The sequence below is a fragment of the Pimephales promelas genome, chromosome 19 (genome assembly GCF_988280905.1).
Source record: "Pimephales promelas chromosome 19, fPimPro1.hap1.1, whole genome shotgun sequence".
In the NCBI taxonomy this organism is placed as follows: Eukaryota; Metazoa; Chordata; class Actinopteri; order Cypriniformes; family Leuciscidae; genus Pimephales; species Pimephales promelas.
Window position 1 is genome coordinate 28450164 of NC_142787.1, and position 18125 is coordinate 28468288.

The 18125-nt window shown below is 38.3% G+C and overlaps 1 protein-coding gene across 2 annotated transcripts; it reads right to left on the minus strand.

Moving 5' to 3' along the window:
- Window positions 1-79: 79 nt before the first annotated feature.
- On the minus strand, window positions 80-16993 carry mapk9 (mitogen-activated protein kinase 9). Of its 2 annotated transcripts, none has more exons than XM_039693965.2 (12): window positions 16726-16993; window positions 9611-9762; window positions 8679-8808; window positions 7720-7778; window positions 5524-5662; window positions 4721-4886; window positions 4557-4628; window positions 4136-4318; window positions 3908-4032; window positions 3721-3772; window positions 3436-3507; window positions 80-1180 (listed from the first exon to the last, which is right to left on the minus strand). In XM_039693965.2, the coding sequence occupies exons 2-12, from the start codon at window positions 9724-9726 to the stop codon at window positions 1041-1043; spliced, it is 1254 nt and encodes a 417-aa protein (XP_039549899.1). In that variant the 5' UTR covers window positions 9727-9762; window positions 16726-16993; the 3' UTR covers window positions 80-1040. The 2 variants fall into 2 exon arrangements, with proteins under 2 accessions (XP_039549899.1, XP_088979547.1); XM_089123421.1 differs by having other exon boundaries at window positions 3721-3784; window positions 16726-16992.
- Between the last annotated feature and the right edge of the window lie 1132 nt (window positions 16994-18125).

Here is an 18125-nt window from a genome sequence, read left to right on the forward strand (position 1 = left end):
TTTTTTTTAAAGGAAGGAAACCATAAATTTGCTTTGTACAACATTCGTATGGGCTTTTCAAGTTTGAGGAAATTAAAAAAGGCAATGGTTTGCATTCGCTCATGCAATTAAATATACAATCTTATGAGAGGTCACGAACTTGCCAGCAGTGATTAATTACCCTTGGAATGATGAGAAAAACGGGCTTTGATTAGGATATTGCATCCACAGTTTGCCATCTCAGATCTAGATGCAAGTTTTTGTTCATTTTAAACCGAATATGCTCACTTTGAAACATCTATGTGCAATTTTCTTTTAAAATCAGTTTCAAGTTCCATACATAGTTTGTTTTAGAGTACATATGCAAAAAACGTATTCAGAAGCTGCACAAAGAAAGAACATTTACACAAAATCAATGTACGTATATATACACACAAACATGACTACACCCTAATCAACATAAATGCATCATTAGGTTCTCTTTTAAAATGGGCGTATGTATGGTGACTATGTACAGAGGCAGGCACTACTGTTCCATTTCTAGATATTTCAGTGATCTGTAGTTAAATGGTCTCTGTAGTGAGTCTTCTTTGTTATCATGCAGCAATACTTGTAAGAGGAACTTGTTCCAGTTGGGCTCACTAGCTATAAATTTGTCAGAGAATTTATATCTGTGCTTCTTTTAGGTGATGAAATGAACAGTGATAAAAGCTACATCGCACAGAGAGAGAGAGAGGGATAGATCCAGATATCACACATGCTTCTGCAATAATAATAAATCCACTAGATGGATAAGACGGTGATTAAAATTAGTTTACGTGAAGTAAAATGTGAATGCATTATCTACCCATTTTAAACAGTTCTTTTTAAAATCTAAAAGTAAAAGTTAAACTTACAAGAAATGGATAAAGAGAATATTTCATGAATGTTTGGGACAGAGGAAAAAAAGCAAGAGTAAACAATGATTAGTGTAAACCTGCAGCTGTATGAACGTCAAGATCACGGCATGAGCCACACTGGCGAGGGAGAGGGATGCGACGAGCGAGAAGTCGTCACCTGATTCACTCCTCTAACGGCCCCGTGAGGGTGTCGATGCAGGAGCTGTCAGTGTCTGAGGCCAGGGTCTGCTCCGTTGACATGGACGAGATGTCATTAATAGAGGACGACTGGGAGGCAGTGGCGCTGCTGTTCACCGTACCATCTACAACACACACACAGAGCAATGCATCAAAATTATGGCGCAAGATAATGCGCTAAATATGTCTAACATTTTTACTTTTACATCTTTCATTGTGTTACAAAATTGATTTTCAGTAACTGAAAGTAATTCAGTAGTTACTTAGCTTGCATTAGCATTGCTGTTCTTTGTGTATTTAAGCTAAAAGACTGTATTTATTTACTAAAACCTCAATGATGTTAGATGCTACATTGCCATCTATCGACGTGGATCAGCATGATCGTCTATGAGTTTTATGTGAATTACACTGATAACTGAGTTTTAGACAGCGACAATGAAGTTTGACGCTCACTTTTTTCCCTAAGGAGCACATGTGCTCCTAAAATGAAAAATGTAGGGGTGCAATGAAAATGTATCACATAATATGTTTTTCCTTAATAAAGGAATACAAAGAGACATTAAATAATAAAAGTACATAACGTTTTTAAATAGTTCTGCTTCAAAATTAAATAAGAAAAAGAGTTACTTAATTTAACTAATGAACTGATTATTGTGCTAATACCGGTCAAATCTATATTTTCAATATGTGTTAAATAATGTTTTTAGTCTTTCCTTCCTGTGACGGGGCAACCCAGACTGAAGCTACAAGTGTTGATTTACGCCATGTTTACACGGAAACGATTCTGAAGAGAAAACGCAAAAGTCACTTTTTATTCTGCGTTTAGACGAGCGTTTTGTGTGGGAAATCTGCGTGCAAATGGTGACGCAAAAGTGTGTGAAATTCAATGTAGTATGCACTTCAGGCGGCTAGGAGTGCACACTACAACAACACCAAGTCCACGTGCCTGCGTACAACCTTCACTGTCAAGCAGACTTTTGCGTTTTTACCATTTACACGGGAACGCGGCGGTGGAGCATTTTTAAGATTTCCACTCTGGAGGGTGGTTTCACTTTTTTGTGTTTTTAAGCTTCAAAAACGCCGTCGCCGTGTAAACGAAAGGCACATCCGATAAAATATTTTTACGTTTTCACCCGGAATCGTTCTCGTATAAACGGGGCCTTAAATGCCAGATGGTTTTGTACAACCAAAATGCCAATAATAACCAGGTGAAAAAACTATGCATAATGAGGGACTTTTAATTTTGAACAAGCCCAAAAAGCAACAGGACTCTTATTTTGGAATTTGTACGCTTTACTATTGCTCATTCAAAGAAGTGAATAGGTACAGCATTCAAGTTGACTTGACAAAAACACAATTTATTTCTTACTGTGTAAAACTTTTTAAATTAGCACCAAACTACTGAATGCACCTTAAATCACTCATTTTATTTGAAATAAATGGGACTTGGGTGACAAAAATAGTGGTTGACCGATTTTTTTTTTTTTTTTGATGGCTGATATTTTAAGATATACTTTATATTTATTTTAATCAATATTTGATCAATTAATTAGAAAAAAACACTTTAAAATGCTTATTTTTTACAATACAATAATAGCATTTTATTAACAGGGCACTCAGTAATCTGGTAATTCCGTGCACACCTGGTAATCATTTTTTAATTTTTTTTCCAAATAAAGACAAGATAACACTAATTTTACATACAGCACACAGTGAAAAAACTATATGAATAAGACACACTGGGCAACTTGATATAGGCCAGCATATTTTAAAATGAAGGATATTTTTATTTTTAATTTTAGATTTTTATTTTTTCGATTGTGCCTCCCGTGTCGCTGATCACTCACTTCGCACGGACCGACCGTCACTTACAGTAAAACGTTTATGCAGGCTACAAATGCACACTTCACAAGAAATCACAGCTGGATATCACAGTTTTTGAAATTAAATGGTTAGCAGATTCATTTTGATGTAGATGCGCATTTGCTGAATGTTGACAGTAAATAAGAAAGTATTTTAGCCTGATTTTTTCTCTTTTCTGTTACAAATAATATAAAAGCAAACACTTTACTTTTTCACACACAATTTACTTTCTTTGTTTAGAGTTCTGTCTAACAACATATTACATATGACTGAGAGAGATCGTAAACTAATGAAGATGGAGAATGTGTGAGAACTCTGCTTCTCAGGCGTTCTCAGCGCCACCCGTCAAAATAAAAGTCTGGAGCGGCGTCAAAATAAAAGTCCCGCTTCAAACACATGAAAATTAGAAAAACGAATTGGCCAATCCGATATTTAAAAAAAAAAAAAAAAGCCAAATGTCAACTAGACAGAGAAAGCTGGAAGAATACACAGATTTCACATTTGTACAATGACTCACCTAAACACTCATCTTTCAGGACTCCATTCTTGTTCCTCTCCTCCCAGTCCATTACTTCTTTATAAATCAGCTCTGTAGGGAAAGAAAACCCCCAAGAAAACATAAGCAGAGTTTGTCCATTTCCATCTTTTTTACAAATCACTAATAAAGCCAACTCAACCCTTCAGCAGACATTAGCTTATAAAGGTCAAGGCTGAAAAACTAATGAGATCTTCAGTGATCATTTCAGCTGTAGGCATTGATTTTCTACAAACAGGAGGTAGTGACAGCAGAGGGCATTTGTACCTTTCCACTGCTCAATGCTGTGTTCCCGCTCCTCCAACTGCTTGTCTGATATCTGTGGAGGCGGCTGAACACACAAAACAATCATTACAAGTCCTTCTCTCGAGGGAGAACCTTCTTGGCATTGTACAAATGTCCCCTGTAAAACTGGACAGGACAAAGTGACATGAAAGTATAAGGGTGCACTGACCGCATCGGCCTCGGCTGGGTCGTACCACACGTGGATGTAAGGGTGGCTCAGGGCCTCCTGCACAGAGATACGGCTTTCAGGGTCGATGACCAGCATCTTGGACAGCAGGTCTCGTGCTTGACTAGCTTCATTAGGACCGATGTAAAAAGTAATTGTTTAGAACACGCGAAGTAAGATAACACGCACAAAAAAAGTTACAGACATGATGGAAGATTTAGGATGTCTTACTTTTGATCTTGTCATGCTCAGTCTCTGATGGGAAGGCCCAATCGGGGAAAAGCTCATTCAAACTGACTCCAGGAAACTGAGGTTTGTTCATCACGTAGTTCCTTACAGTCTCCATCAAACGGTTCATGAACTCCAGCGACGGGGTTCCCAGTATCTCAATTACCTTATTCCACTGGTCAATATCTGAGATTTTTTTTTTTAAATTAAGGTTTAGGTTTAAACCTTTAAATGTCACCTGACACCTTTTGATCAATTCAATGCATCCTTGCTGAATAGAACGATCAATTTCATTCCAAAAAAACTGAACGGACCCGGCAGCTTGTTACAAAAGCTTTCTATGCATTTAAAAGTTACATCTATATAAATACATATTTTCACAGGTGATTATGGACAAGCTTTTAAACAAGACTCAAGAGGATACGATCAGTGCCCTGGAATATGACGCTCCCTTTGACCATCTCCCCCATGATGCAGCCCACCGACCAGATATCCACTGGCAAAAACACAAAGAAACATTAATAACAATTGTATTTGTATCTCTCCAATGGCTTTCAAGAATGTTACTGCCAAAAATAATAGCATTACCATTCTCCTTGTATTTCATGCCCAGGATGACCTCTGGTGCTCTGTAATATCTGGTCACTACGTAGGGTGTCATCATGAAGTTAGTGCAGGCGGTTCTGGCCAGCCCAAAGTCTAAAATCTTTAAAGTGCAGTCGGACTTCACTACTATGTTACTGGGCTTCAGATCCTGCGGGGCAGAGATGATAAAGTCTCATACAGTCATGCTGAAAGACAATCTCACACGTTGGTATACTGTAACGTCAAATGGCTCAGAGAACACAGCTGGTGGTGTGTCATGATCATTGCCATTATTTAAACCTGAGCTTGAAGCCTTTAGTGGGGTACAAATTATTCAAATGATCTGACTTTGTAAAACTTCCATCTGAAAGAAAGTCCCCGAACACTTTTATACCAGTGGCAGTGAGAATGATTACTTTTATTGGGTGGTTGTTGAATGATTATTGTTTGTGATTATTGTTTTTACGATAAGGAACATTTTTATATTTGATGGAAAATTAAAGGGATACTTCACTGTACAATCCAACGTGTTTAGTGTATATTTGGTGCTAGTCTTTCATATCACTTTGTAGTTTTGTTTCTTAAAAAAAAAAGAAAAGAAAGAAATTTCACTCAAATCCATTTTTCATTTTCATGTATTTTTTAAGCAGCCATGTGGGATCATTCTTAATCAAGGTGCACCAAAAACCAAAAAATGAAACAAATGTGTATAGTTAACATGGTTATCATGGTTAATTGGTTTCTTCTAATTATTATTTTATAATTATTCTTACTTAACTGCCAAACGAGTTGTAGTTACATCTCACCCTGTGAATGATGCCAGCTGAGTGTAGATGTCTGATGCCACACAGGATCTGGTAGAGCAGGTAAGACATCCTCTCATGGTCCAGGTCCATGTGGATCACCTGACAAAGGCTAGCATCCATCAGCTCCATCACCAAGTACCTGAGGAGAGAAACCAGATTCTTCAGGGTTTTCTGTGCTGATGTACAGCTCATGCATAGTACTGACTGGTATAAAACAAGCCAAGATCCTGTCAGACTGGAAAAACTGGAAGAACTGGTTGAGGCTGCAAATTAACATTTGAGCTCCCCCTCGTGCACCATTGAGACCAAGATCTCACCTCCCTCATCCTAATCTACACGGGACCCGAAGATCAGCCAAACTCACACAAGAATCGAAATGGTTTAACCCGCTGGGGTTGTTCGTTTCAGAGTCACACTCGGTGTGTTCGGGTCCAAATGGACCCAAAGGGCGGGATTCATATTTTTTTTTTAAATCATGATTTTTTTTTTACTCGTTTTTTATAATATTTTTTCTTTTCTTTTTTGGTGTTTTGAGAAAATTTCTAAAATAAAAAAAGTTTATAATTAGTATTAATGCAATAATTATGACAAAATTTCCCCCCATTAAACATAATAGAAAAAAATTATTATTTTTTTTTTTGATCTGTATTTCATTTTAGAGTCAAGCCTAGGCCTCATAAAAGCAATTTTTGAAATGAGATGGATGCCATCTGGTGGACAAACTGAGCATTTTAAAAATGCAAAACATGTATAATCGTAATTTTTTAGTGTGTTTATGTGTATAAAAGTGTGTTTGTGTGTGTGTCTGGATGTGTCTGTTTTGCACTCTTGATGTTTTATAGATTCACCCCTTCACTGTTGTGTGTTTTTTTTTTCAAGATCGTGGCTGATTTGTAGATTGTACGCACAAATAAACTCAGTATTTTCACATTTTTGCCAATTTCCCATTCATTTTCCATGCGGGTCCATTTGGACCCGAACACCCCAAGTGTGACTATTTTTTTTACAACCACTTAGACCATTCACATCCTGTCCCCAATTTTTTTGGGTGTTCAAATACCAAATACCAACAAAGTCACCAAATTTCGGACCATTCCGAGGAAGCTGTGATTTAAAAAAAAAAAATTATTTAAATTCTTTGGGTCCATTTGGGCCACAACCCCAGAGGGTTAATGTGATTATCATCGAGTATTATACATGTTTAAAGGGATACTCCACTTTTTTGAAAATAAGCTCATTTTGTAAAATAAGTATTTCCAAAAAAAAGTGGAGTATCCCTTTAATAACATTCAAAATGTCTCAGTGCGACCGGTACAAATGGCTTATTTCCAAATAAGTAAGACAAAAGGTAATAAGGTTTTTAAGAGTTTACGGATAACTGGCACACAAAGGAAAGTGGTCTCTAGTCTAGACGCATAGTCCTATCCCCAATAGGTGTAAACTTCTAAATGCAAATATCCATTGCTTGCCTATAAAATGAAATGCAGCAAGTGACTCTGGGCCTTTTCTGTACTTCAGATGAGCCTGAGAGGCTGAGTCTCTCAGCTTCATGCATTTCTTAAATGTTGGGTTCGCATTTCTTCTCTTTATTCCAGAGCATTTGATGTTTTGCAATGATTATCGTTGAATAATACCTGACATAATAAATTCTTATATTTGATTATTTTACTGACTTTGACATTATTTCCAGTAAAGAGTTAAAGTAAGTGTCAAACTTTCACTTATATTTAATGATGCACAAATATCATTAAAAAAAACTTTTCATTTATGAAGTCAGATGAAATAATGAGAGAATACGTATGAGAAAATGTATTGCATTTAATCAAAAATACTTTACCACGAGAAAAGACAGTAACACACAGAGACATTCACCCGCTGATCGGATGCCTCCATTGGGCCGACCGTAAGCTTAATACATTGAGTCAGCGGCACTTTTATAAAACAGCAATAGAAGTGCTGTTGTCAGAAATTATTCATTATTTAATAACATATAATTTTCGATCCTAAAGCTGTAAATTATCACATGTAGGAGTAGAACAGTGCAATTCATCAGCTTCTCTTGAGATTGCATAGTGGTCTCAGCAAAATTATGAATGTTAATAATCACACCGAGGGCCAAAGCACCAATAGACCCTGCGGCTACACAAACTAAATTACGTCAGCATAAACGCATGAATTTATAAACTCAAAACTTACAAATCCTGGAACTCTTCTAATGACTTCTGAGGCGTGAAGACGTTAAGCAAACGGATGATCTGGGAAAAAAAGAAAAGAAAAAAGTGAAACATGATAAAACAAATTTAAGATTCAACCTGACAACAAGGGTCTCACTACCTGATTTTCATTGACAACCATCACAGTCCCTGGAGAATTGTCCACTATCAAACAAAACGAATAATTGAACCCAATATGCTACTGTTTGCAGATGAATCAATATGAGTATATTATATACTAGATTCAATATACTTATCAATCCAAAGATGAAAGAAATGTTTAAATTATTTTATTTGTGTATTTTCCATTATTATTAATATTAACAGTAATTACCGCTCATATTGCCTTAAGACATATTGACCCATAGAACAACAACAATAATTATTATCATTAAATAAAAATTAAATGAAGTGACTATCTTGAATGGGTCGCTGAATCATTCCTTCAACCATTTTGGTCAAAAACGCAATTTATTCAGGAACAAAACAGTAGTGCGTTTCTCTGAGATGTGCAGCCAATAATATTTAAAATGTATTAACAATAATAATAATAATAAATACATAAAAAGTACAAAAAAAAAATGCAATACCAATATTCATGGCTGTCGACGTAATTTCGTAAAATTGACATCCCTATGATAATGATAAAAAGAGATATTCTAACTGGGTAATGTTAGTCCAAGAATTACATCTGAATTCAGGTTACGCCAGTTTGTGTTTATGTGGTACTCCAGCTCTTATTTCTTAACTTCACAATCGTAGAGAATAATCAGCGGTAGTTGTTTAGTCCATTACTCCTCTGACATTCTCAACCGGTGAGTGTGACAGAAGTCTGACATTTAAGCAAAAACAGTCCGTAGGTACGACAGCCCTGACCAAAGTTGCTCAAGTCAGTTCAAATTGTACTTCTGAGTGGAAGAGTGCACTGTTAAGGGGACGTACGTTCTTGTGATTAACACACTTGAGCAGAACCAGCTCTCTGTAGGCCCTCTTCGCATGGGTCTGGTTCTGAAAGGGCCGGCTCAGTTTCTTCACAGCAACTGGGATGCCAAGTACGGTGTCCAGAGCGGAGCTTAATGGGGCAGAAAAACAGGCACACTCAAATAATCACAATCATCATTGTAGTTTGTTCGTTTTTTAACACCATGCCAAAGAAATATCTATAATAAGAAGAACAAACGTTATTTTCTACATCTCAAAGCCCTTTACAAAAATAATAATAATAAAAGAGAAATACAATTATATTAAATAAATGCATTCATAAGATAAGTACATTCAGATATACAATACAAAAATATAAACGTATCAAAACAATCCAATAGGATAGAAAAAAGATTTATTTAGAAGTAATCAAATAAGTCAAATAAAAGCTACCCTAAAAATGTAGTTAAAAACACTGGTAAAGTTCTTCAAAAGAGTTAACTGAGGTATCTCACCGGGTTAACCAGCACAATCTAATAAAACATGCTTCAATAATAAAGCGTTTTGACAGAGAAAACATGATTCATCATTGTAGTAAGCATCATCAGCGGTTCGAACATGATTCATATCCATATTTGTGCATGGCCAATGTTCTACTGTACCTCAATCCCCTTTTAAATGTCATTACTGTATCGTACGGTTTAGTGTCCATCTCCTGCACTTGGATAAACAATTTAGACATGCAGCTGGCCGTAAAAATCCCCCTTATTATTACTACAGCTATAAAACCAGGGATCAAAATCTCTAATGAGACATTCAGGTCAATGACAAAATCACATCTGCCACGTTCATGACAAATGGAGACAGGCGATGCCTAATGGGATGTGTGCTGATGACATCATTAGTATGGAGGGAGGCAGATAAAACTCAGCTAATTCCAGCCGCCCACTCACCAGACGATACCCTGGGCACCGGATCCGATGGCGCGGAGCTGCTGGTACCTCCTGAGCACCGTGAAGGTGGAGTCCCCCACCTGCACGCTGTAAAACTGTCCCTCCCCCTCGGTCATGGCTCCTCCCACTGAGTGCCGTGAGACGGATCAAACCTGAGAGAGAAGGAGCGCAGTAGATGAGAGAGATGATGTGAGACGTGGCAGCGATGACTGCATCATTGCTCACTCCCCCGTGTTTACTGCACAGTGTGGGGGGGTGGGGGTGGGGGGGGGGCATTGCCGATGACTCATCCAAGGAGAATCAGATATAACGCATAGCCATAGTGAATGACACAGGATACCTATAGGATGCCATTACAGAGTCAAGCCAGAGATAGAGCTCAGAGATAAAAGCATTGGTCCACTGAAAGGCCATTCTTGATGCATTTAAACAACAAACTATAAACAAGTGATGTCTATCCTTCATACAACTCCCTGACCTTACTAAGCAAAGCTTACATCCTTCTCTAATTTGCAAAAGTTGGGGATTTGAACAAACCACTAGAGGTGTAAATACACAATAATGGTTCGGTACATAGTACATACATTGAAGTCTCGGTTGGGTATGTTTTTGGTACAAAACGGGGAAAACACAATTGCTTATTTTTTTCTTTTTCATTAAACATTGGTTACTGAACTTAAAAGGGTTGATGTGCAATTAGCAGTGAAAAAGGAAATCTTTTTTTGTTATATGCAGCACGTGCTGTCAAAGAGACTGTTTCTCATAAAGCTAAAAACTTAAAGGGTCACTCCACCCATTTGCATTAAGATTTCCATTGTTAGTCTCCAGTCATACTATTGAATGGTCGTGCAACACTCTCTCATTTTCCCCTGAGATGAGAAAAATCCCGCTATTTACTTTTTTTCCCCTCCCTCATACAATGACGCAAAAATCGTCATTTTACGTCATTGTAGACTAGATTTCATTGTAGATTTCTGTAAGGACTACAAGCACTAGTTCCCACCTTTACCAACCCGTCCATAGGGGGTTGGACCAGGACCTAATGCACTAACAGACCAATCACAGATCAGTGCCAGTGAAAACTTGAATTTTTTCTTACACAGTAATTTTTATTTTGGGGGGACAATCGTATAGACGAATCCGACGAGCGTTTTGTGTAGGCTGCCATCTTGTGGCGACGCCATTACTGAGCTGTTACACAGGCATATAGACATATGCACCGGTATGTAAACAAACCTCGGATGTATATAACGCGAACTCACCCTCGATGACAGCTACAGCCAGGCAGAATGACTTGTTGGTTTGATCTGTGACTGCAGTGGCCTCCAGTCACAGATGAAGGTACAAACGATCTTACAGATTAACGTTATTTATGAAAATAGCTTGGCAAGCTAGTTAGCCTAACGTTTGCTAACGAGGAAACTATAAAAAGATTTGTGCATTTGGCAACAATAAATAAATAAATGAATGAAATCAAATAAACAAATACATGTTTTTCATTTGTGTCCATTATTTATCTAATTTTCACATTGCAACAGGCAAGGGTAAGGTAACGTTACAGCTAGAAAGTATACATAATATCGACCAATTAGTGTTTTTAAACCATGGAAAGAGGTCAATATAACAGCAGGAAAACAATTATGTCACATAACGTTACATTTAGCTCAGGAAAGCCATTTAATGACCATAGCATGTTAATTGAATAGAAAAAATAGCAAGAGAGGAGATTTTGCTGATCACTACATCACATATTTATTACATTTTTTTTTACTTATGTCATTAAATAATTGTTATTATACGCGAATGTCCACGTCTTGTACTCGCCCAGGAAATCTGTAAACCGTACGGCACCAGACAGGGGCAGTCGACCCGGGGTATTCAGTGTTTTCTCTTCAAAATTGAAATTTTACTGCCACCATTGAAACAATTTATAACAGAAACTGTTTACCCACTCGACATTATACAAGGGATAACGTTGTAACGTTAGTGACCGTCGTAAATCGCGGGCTGTTTATTCCAGTGGACGCAAGTTGCAACTAAAACAATAGAAGGCAATGGCGCAACGCTACCCAGCAACAGCTCAGTAATGGCGCCCCGCTTACTTCCGGTAGTTTCGCCGGATTCGTCTATACGACTATACGTATTGTCCAACGCGATCTCACGATTTTACGAATTTTACGAGGTGGCTAATTCGTAACAATTCGTACGACCTCACTCGTACAAATTTGTAAATTTTTTGCGAAATCGTACATATTTTACGAATTGGCCAATTCGTATGAATTCGTACGAATGACCTACCCCTGACCCCGCCCCTAAACCTACCCATCACATGGGTTTGGACAAATTGTACAAATTCGTACGAGTGAGGTCGTATGAATTAGTACGAATTAGCCACTTTTTAATCACTCGTACGAATTGGTCGTGAGATAGCATAGGTATTGTCACTATCCACGATCGTATTGTCACTACCGATGTTTTGTTTACTTAGGCTTGTAGTCTTTTAGTTTTGTGATATTGAAAATGGTGAGCAGAATTATGAAATTCATCATTGAAATCATAAAAACTCATCATGAAATCATCAAAAATAACTCTATCGTGAAATAGCCTATATAGTTTTTGCGAAATGAAATTACTCGTATCGTAATACAAGATTTGTCATATCACCCACTCTACATGTGGCAGTAGTCTGTATTCATCATCATTCAAAAAGCAAGAAGCCTAAAGAGCAAACAAGGCAAAACAAAGCCACGCTTGCGTTACCATTTTGCCCTCCGTGTCATTTGCATGCTTACATCACTTTCTTTTTTCGTCTCCTGCACTGGCTCACTAAGCTGAACAGTCAATCATAATGATCTTTAACAGACGCTTTTGCCAAAAGGCAGCCGGACAGGAAAACGCCGGAAACACTAGGCCGACAGAAACTCGATGAGACACGGAAAGGTGTGGTATTACTTCTCCAATTGTGTTTGAAAACTAATAAACCAGGTACAGTAAAGAGTAAGACGGCCTAAAGTCTTTATGGTGAATCGTGTCAATGGACGACGTGCCCAGTAGACATGGGTAACAATGTTTGGAGAAACTAAGAATCAAGTCATTTCTACTCTTTATATCCTGTCAAATGCACTGAAGCACACAACTTTTTATTTTTATTTTTGTCATCTGACAAACTCACTGTGGGAGTCTGAAACTTAAGCTTTTCTTTCATGTCCTGTATTTCCCTTCTGAGAGCAAGAGCAAAAACTACATCACAGCCAACACTGAACCTTTTGTCTTTTTAGAGCAAATGCCTTCAAATATCAGAAATATCATGCTACCTGGTAAACAGGTTCTCCTGAGAGATTCGGTCTTTCTGCTTTTTCCTGTGATATTTTATGCAACAAAGAAAATCCCAAAGTGATTTGAAACTCCCATTTTACCATCCCCCAGTGACTCGTCAGTAAACCAAACCAAGACGATAGTTATAGTCAGGCAAGATAACATTCACGCCAATAATAGACAAAGCTGGCACTGATATACAAAAAAAAAAGGTTTCAACAGTGAGCTGTTGAACTTATAAACGTTAAGCAGATTCCTTAAAGCCATTAGATCCAATTTCACCATAGCTAAACATAAACACAATCCATTTAAAGCAAGCCCAATAATCCAATATTGTAATGGAGCAGAGATGAAGCATCACAGTGTTTGAGATGACAATCCAGACTACATGAACTGATAAGGGAACTGATAAACTTCACCGCTGCATATGTGTGCTCAGCAAGACCGTTTTGTGTTTGAGCGCCCCCAAGTTGTGTTTTACTGTAACTTCAGAAGCTCCAAACACGTGTGGCGTTTTACACGTCGGTGTGTACACCAGAGCCCGTCTAACGGAGAGCCTTTGGCACTTCCTATTAGCCCTATTGTGCATCACCTTGGTTGCAGTTCCATTAGAATTCCACTGGAGGTGATCACGAGCGAGTGCAGAATGAATGGGAGTCTATGGGGGCTAAACGGCTAAAAGTGTCTCTTTCACCTGCTTGTCGTTAAAACAAAATAGATTTTATTGTTGATTCCGCAAGTTCAATATAGATTATAGGCCAAAAGTCGAATGAACGAGTACTTATGTCCTTTTGATCTCCTACAGGTTAGGCCGTTGTTGGCCGGAACACGCTAGCATTCTGCTATTGTGTGACGTCATCACATTTTTGAACGGATTTTTAGAACAGATAAGTGAACTTAAAAATGCAATTTTCAGCTGAGTGTATTTTCTTAGCCCTCCCTTTTGAATGCAACTTTCAAATTACTTAACAAAAAAATTACATCCTGAGAAAAGTGGATTTCTGGGGGTGAAACCCCATTGACTCCCATTCATTCTGCACTCGACCGCGAGCGCCCCCGCATGGACAGAGACGCGTTACTGCAGCCAGTCCAAAACCCGTAAGTAACCAGCCAGTGCCAATTCTTTTCAATTAGACATTCTCTGGTGTACACTCACATTGGCGCCTTTTGTTTAGCTACGAGGCGTTAAACGTCGGCGAATAACATTCGTCCCGGTGTGAACAGGCCTTGACACCCTTATCTGATACATTTACGATATCAATCTCTTTTTGTTGACTAGTAGGCCTAGTTATTAAGCTCTGGTTTTGTATCAGGTTCTAGATTTTACTATCTTTACAATCTTACGATCACAGATAGGTGATGCTTTTGATATTCTCTCTGGCTATCGTTGATACACAATATCATTATCTATCGGCACAACCGAATCTCTGCTCCAGCACATGAATTCGACAAGAAAAAGCTTGAGCAACACGATGCTAGAACACTCTCCCTCCGCACAGACTCCACGGCCGTAGGCTCTCAGTGGTACATGAGTCAGCTTATGCCCAGCCTGAATAGCAGTCATGCTGCTAGGCAATCACAGACAAAACGGCCTGTCCTGTTTTAGCATGCTGCAGCCAACAGGACCACTAGCCTGAATTTTATTTTCGTCTCGAAAGCTGTTTCAGGGCCACGTTTCCACATAAGGGAGAAAATAGCATTTTGTTAATGCATCCCTGACCATTACATCTGAACTATTTCCTGACAAACATGGCAAATGGGAGGACAGCTGTGGAGAGATATGATCCAGACAAAATGAGTTGGATGTTGATGAGATGAGACTAAGTGTTAATTCTCTAACTAGGTTGCTGTTAAAATGCATGCACATTAGGGCAGTGCTGCCAGGCTAACTGAGATGAGTTCATTGTATTGTTACAAAATAACAAATGCATATGTCAGTCAAATTCGATACAATAAGATGCATATTCTTTCTGGTATAGTGACTGGTGGGTCTGAAAATAGGTCACAGCAGGTCTACCATCACAGGGACTGCAGGGAAAAACAACCCCAAAGTATAAATAATAAAAAAGCTCTATATATGCACATTATTAAGATAAAAAAGGCATAACATTTAAGCAGGTTTGTTTACTAGATTGTATATCAAACTCAGCAGTATTTAGGCACAAATGCATCTGTCAGTTGGTTGAAGCGAGTCAAATTAGGCAGATACCAACATGGACAGGTGGTGTGACTTATCTTCAACAATGAACAAATCTACAGGTATAAAAAGTGAAAAAATATTTAAACAAGGAAAAACAGGTTAACTTGCAGAATAAACATGCTTTGCGCTGCGGACCATAATTTGTTTTGTGCTATTAAATTTTACTATCATGCACTGCGATGAAAAAGTAGTTGCGAGACGAGTCGAAAGATCTTTTCTTGTTTATTTTGACAACCGTCTTGAGTGTTACGGATTATCGAGAGAGAAAGTAGCGTAGGGACTTGGTTCTATTCATCTGTGATTGAATTTTTGAGATAAGGCTGTAAATCGTACTAAATGAACGGAAAAGTTTTCACCAGAAGATCGAGGTATGATATGGATTAAAAATTACGAGATCAAATTTAAAACAAATAAACATACACATGGACAAATAATTCAAAATAAAATCATTAACATGTATTAACTTCATGGCAACTAATTTTAAATACTAAATTGTGTCTACTCAGTTCATGGTTCATTCATTGTAAAGACAGTAAAATCAAGAACCTGACTCAAAACCATAAGCCTACTCGTTGTCAACAAAAAGAAATTTCAATGAGCACAAGTTTTTATCCTCAGGCCTGTCAATATAACAGGTATACTGAAAAATACTATGAATAAAAAGCATGCATGTCATTGACAAATAAAACTTCAAAATTTGTTATAATGCGTTAGAATAGAAAAGGTTTCAAACATAAAGTTATGCCATATTTGGCATAGTATGCCACAGACAGCATTTTAAATAGTTTTCTTAGTCTGTTCATCTGTTCGAACAGTTGCACCACCTGACATTAGGTCATGAATTTATCAAATAATATGATGCACTTGGACACAAAAATATGCACGTCATGTCATTGACCCAAGGGCTAAATGAAAGCTTGCCATTTCACTAAACCTAATATTTAACGTCATCATATACAAGCCCTAAATGGAAAAAAGGAAAATCTTCAGACACATGTGACCTAGGGGGATTCATACAAATCATCCTGACAGTTACACGCCACATAACAGTTATATATGAATTGCGAGGTTAAATTAATGTCTTGCTTTGGACTGGCAGTGTGTCAACACATTCTGTTCATGCATCACACTGACCTCTTCTTAGGTGATATATACGGAGTTCTATGGCAATTTATGAGTACTACAAACCCATAGATAGATTTTTAAGTGTAGTTTCAATGTGGGCACCACCACGTTATCAAGTCAGGTCAGGCACTCGCTCCATCACAGCAAGCTAGTTAACGCGAGTCCACCAATAGCAGCTAGCTACATCCAAGCAAAAGATACACCACACACGCATAAAACAAATGTATTTACAGTTACAAACGCTCGTCACACTTGATTCGGCCTGATCCAGCGCGAGGCCAGAGCTCTGCTGCAGATGTGTCGCGCGCGCGCCCTCAGTCCATGCCAAACTCCCGGCGAACTGCCTCTTCGAGACAACACTATCGCACAAACACGCGCGTTCATGTCGCTCGTTTGTAAAAACACGAAAGCACGTTTTCGTGGTCGCTAACAGAAATAGGGTGGATGAATTCTCGCTAGCTCGCTGCGTGCTTACCTCCTCTTCTTCTTCTCCTCGCTTTCGCCAGTTCACTCCCATGCATACATACACGCGCAGGCACGCCAGCAAACAGATCCCCTGGACCGCGGAAGTGTCGGCGTTTATCGCTCCCACATTAAACACCGGGATGATGGTTAAAGCAGATTGTTCTATCATTTAAGAGGCTTGGCAGTAAAGTCTAGATCGTGGCATGACCGCAGGGGCGGAGGTTGGTGGTGGGACAGTTATTCCTCTCTCTCTCTCTCTGCCTCTCTCTCTCTCTCTTTTGCTCGCTCTCGAGCGCGCGCGCTGGGCAGGGATGACGTAATGGCGCACTCGTCAGGTCAAGTTGTAACTTTCTGATGCAGCCTGAAAGTTGCAGGCCAGGGAGACATTCATTATTGATATCATATAATGTAAGGTGTAGCTATAACTTTTAAACATAACATTTAGGACACTACGAATCTGTCTCTTTTTTTTTTCAATGCTTGTTTTAAACGTATCGTCTCTGCAAATGTTATATTTAAGTTCACCAACAAGTTTCAACAAACCATTATTCTAAAAGAATTTAAACATTATTTCAACACCATTTCATCTTCAGTAAATAAGAAAGCAAGAAGGTACTCTGTTCAGACAAGTGTGTTTATTTGAAATCTTTACAACTTTCATTTGCAATGAAACTGCAAGGAGCTTTCACTTAGTTCCTACACTGATACTGATACTGTACACCAGGAAAAGGTTGACAACTGTCATCTAATGTTTATTACTGCTGGATTGATGAGAACGTTAGATGTCATCTAAAGAAGATGAATGGAAATGAACTATTTGCTACACCCTTACAGTATGTGTATATATCTCTTGTAATTGCATGGATTGTGCAACACAGGGATATGTCTGTTATTTGTTTTGGCTTGATGTAAAGTCGTAAGATCATATGAGTAAGAATCAGTTTTGAGATAAGGAAGCCCCCCCACTGGTCTTGGTATTTCATCATGGAAGAGGCAGGCCTACAACTTCATGAGTGAGCTAATAGTTGAGGGTCCATCCATCCGTCCCCCACCCTAATTGTCTCATCAGAAGAACAGTTCTGACTAAATCCCAGTGGAAACTGAGAAAGACATGAAGACATGCAATGGGAACAGAGAAATCCTGAGCCTCCGTCAGAAACGATTGCAGAAAAAAAAGTCTAAAAATGCCTTATTTAGAACGAAAAATATTATTAAATTTAAAGTAGGCTACCTAATAATTTTTATTTTGGAAACATTTTTATATCGATAGCGTCAGAGATACTTATTGTCCTTAATAAGTTAATACATAATACTTATTACCGTCGGTGTATATATGGGTGAATGTGAGGCAAATGTAAAAAGCGCTTTGGTGGCCATTAGGTCTATGAAGGCGCTATATAAATGCAGTCC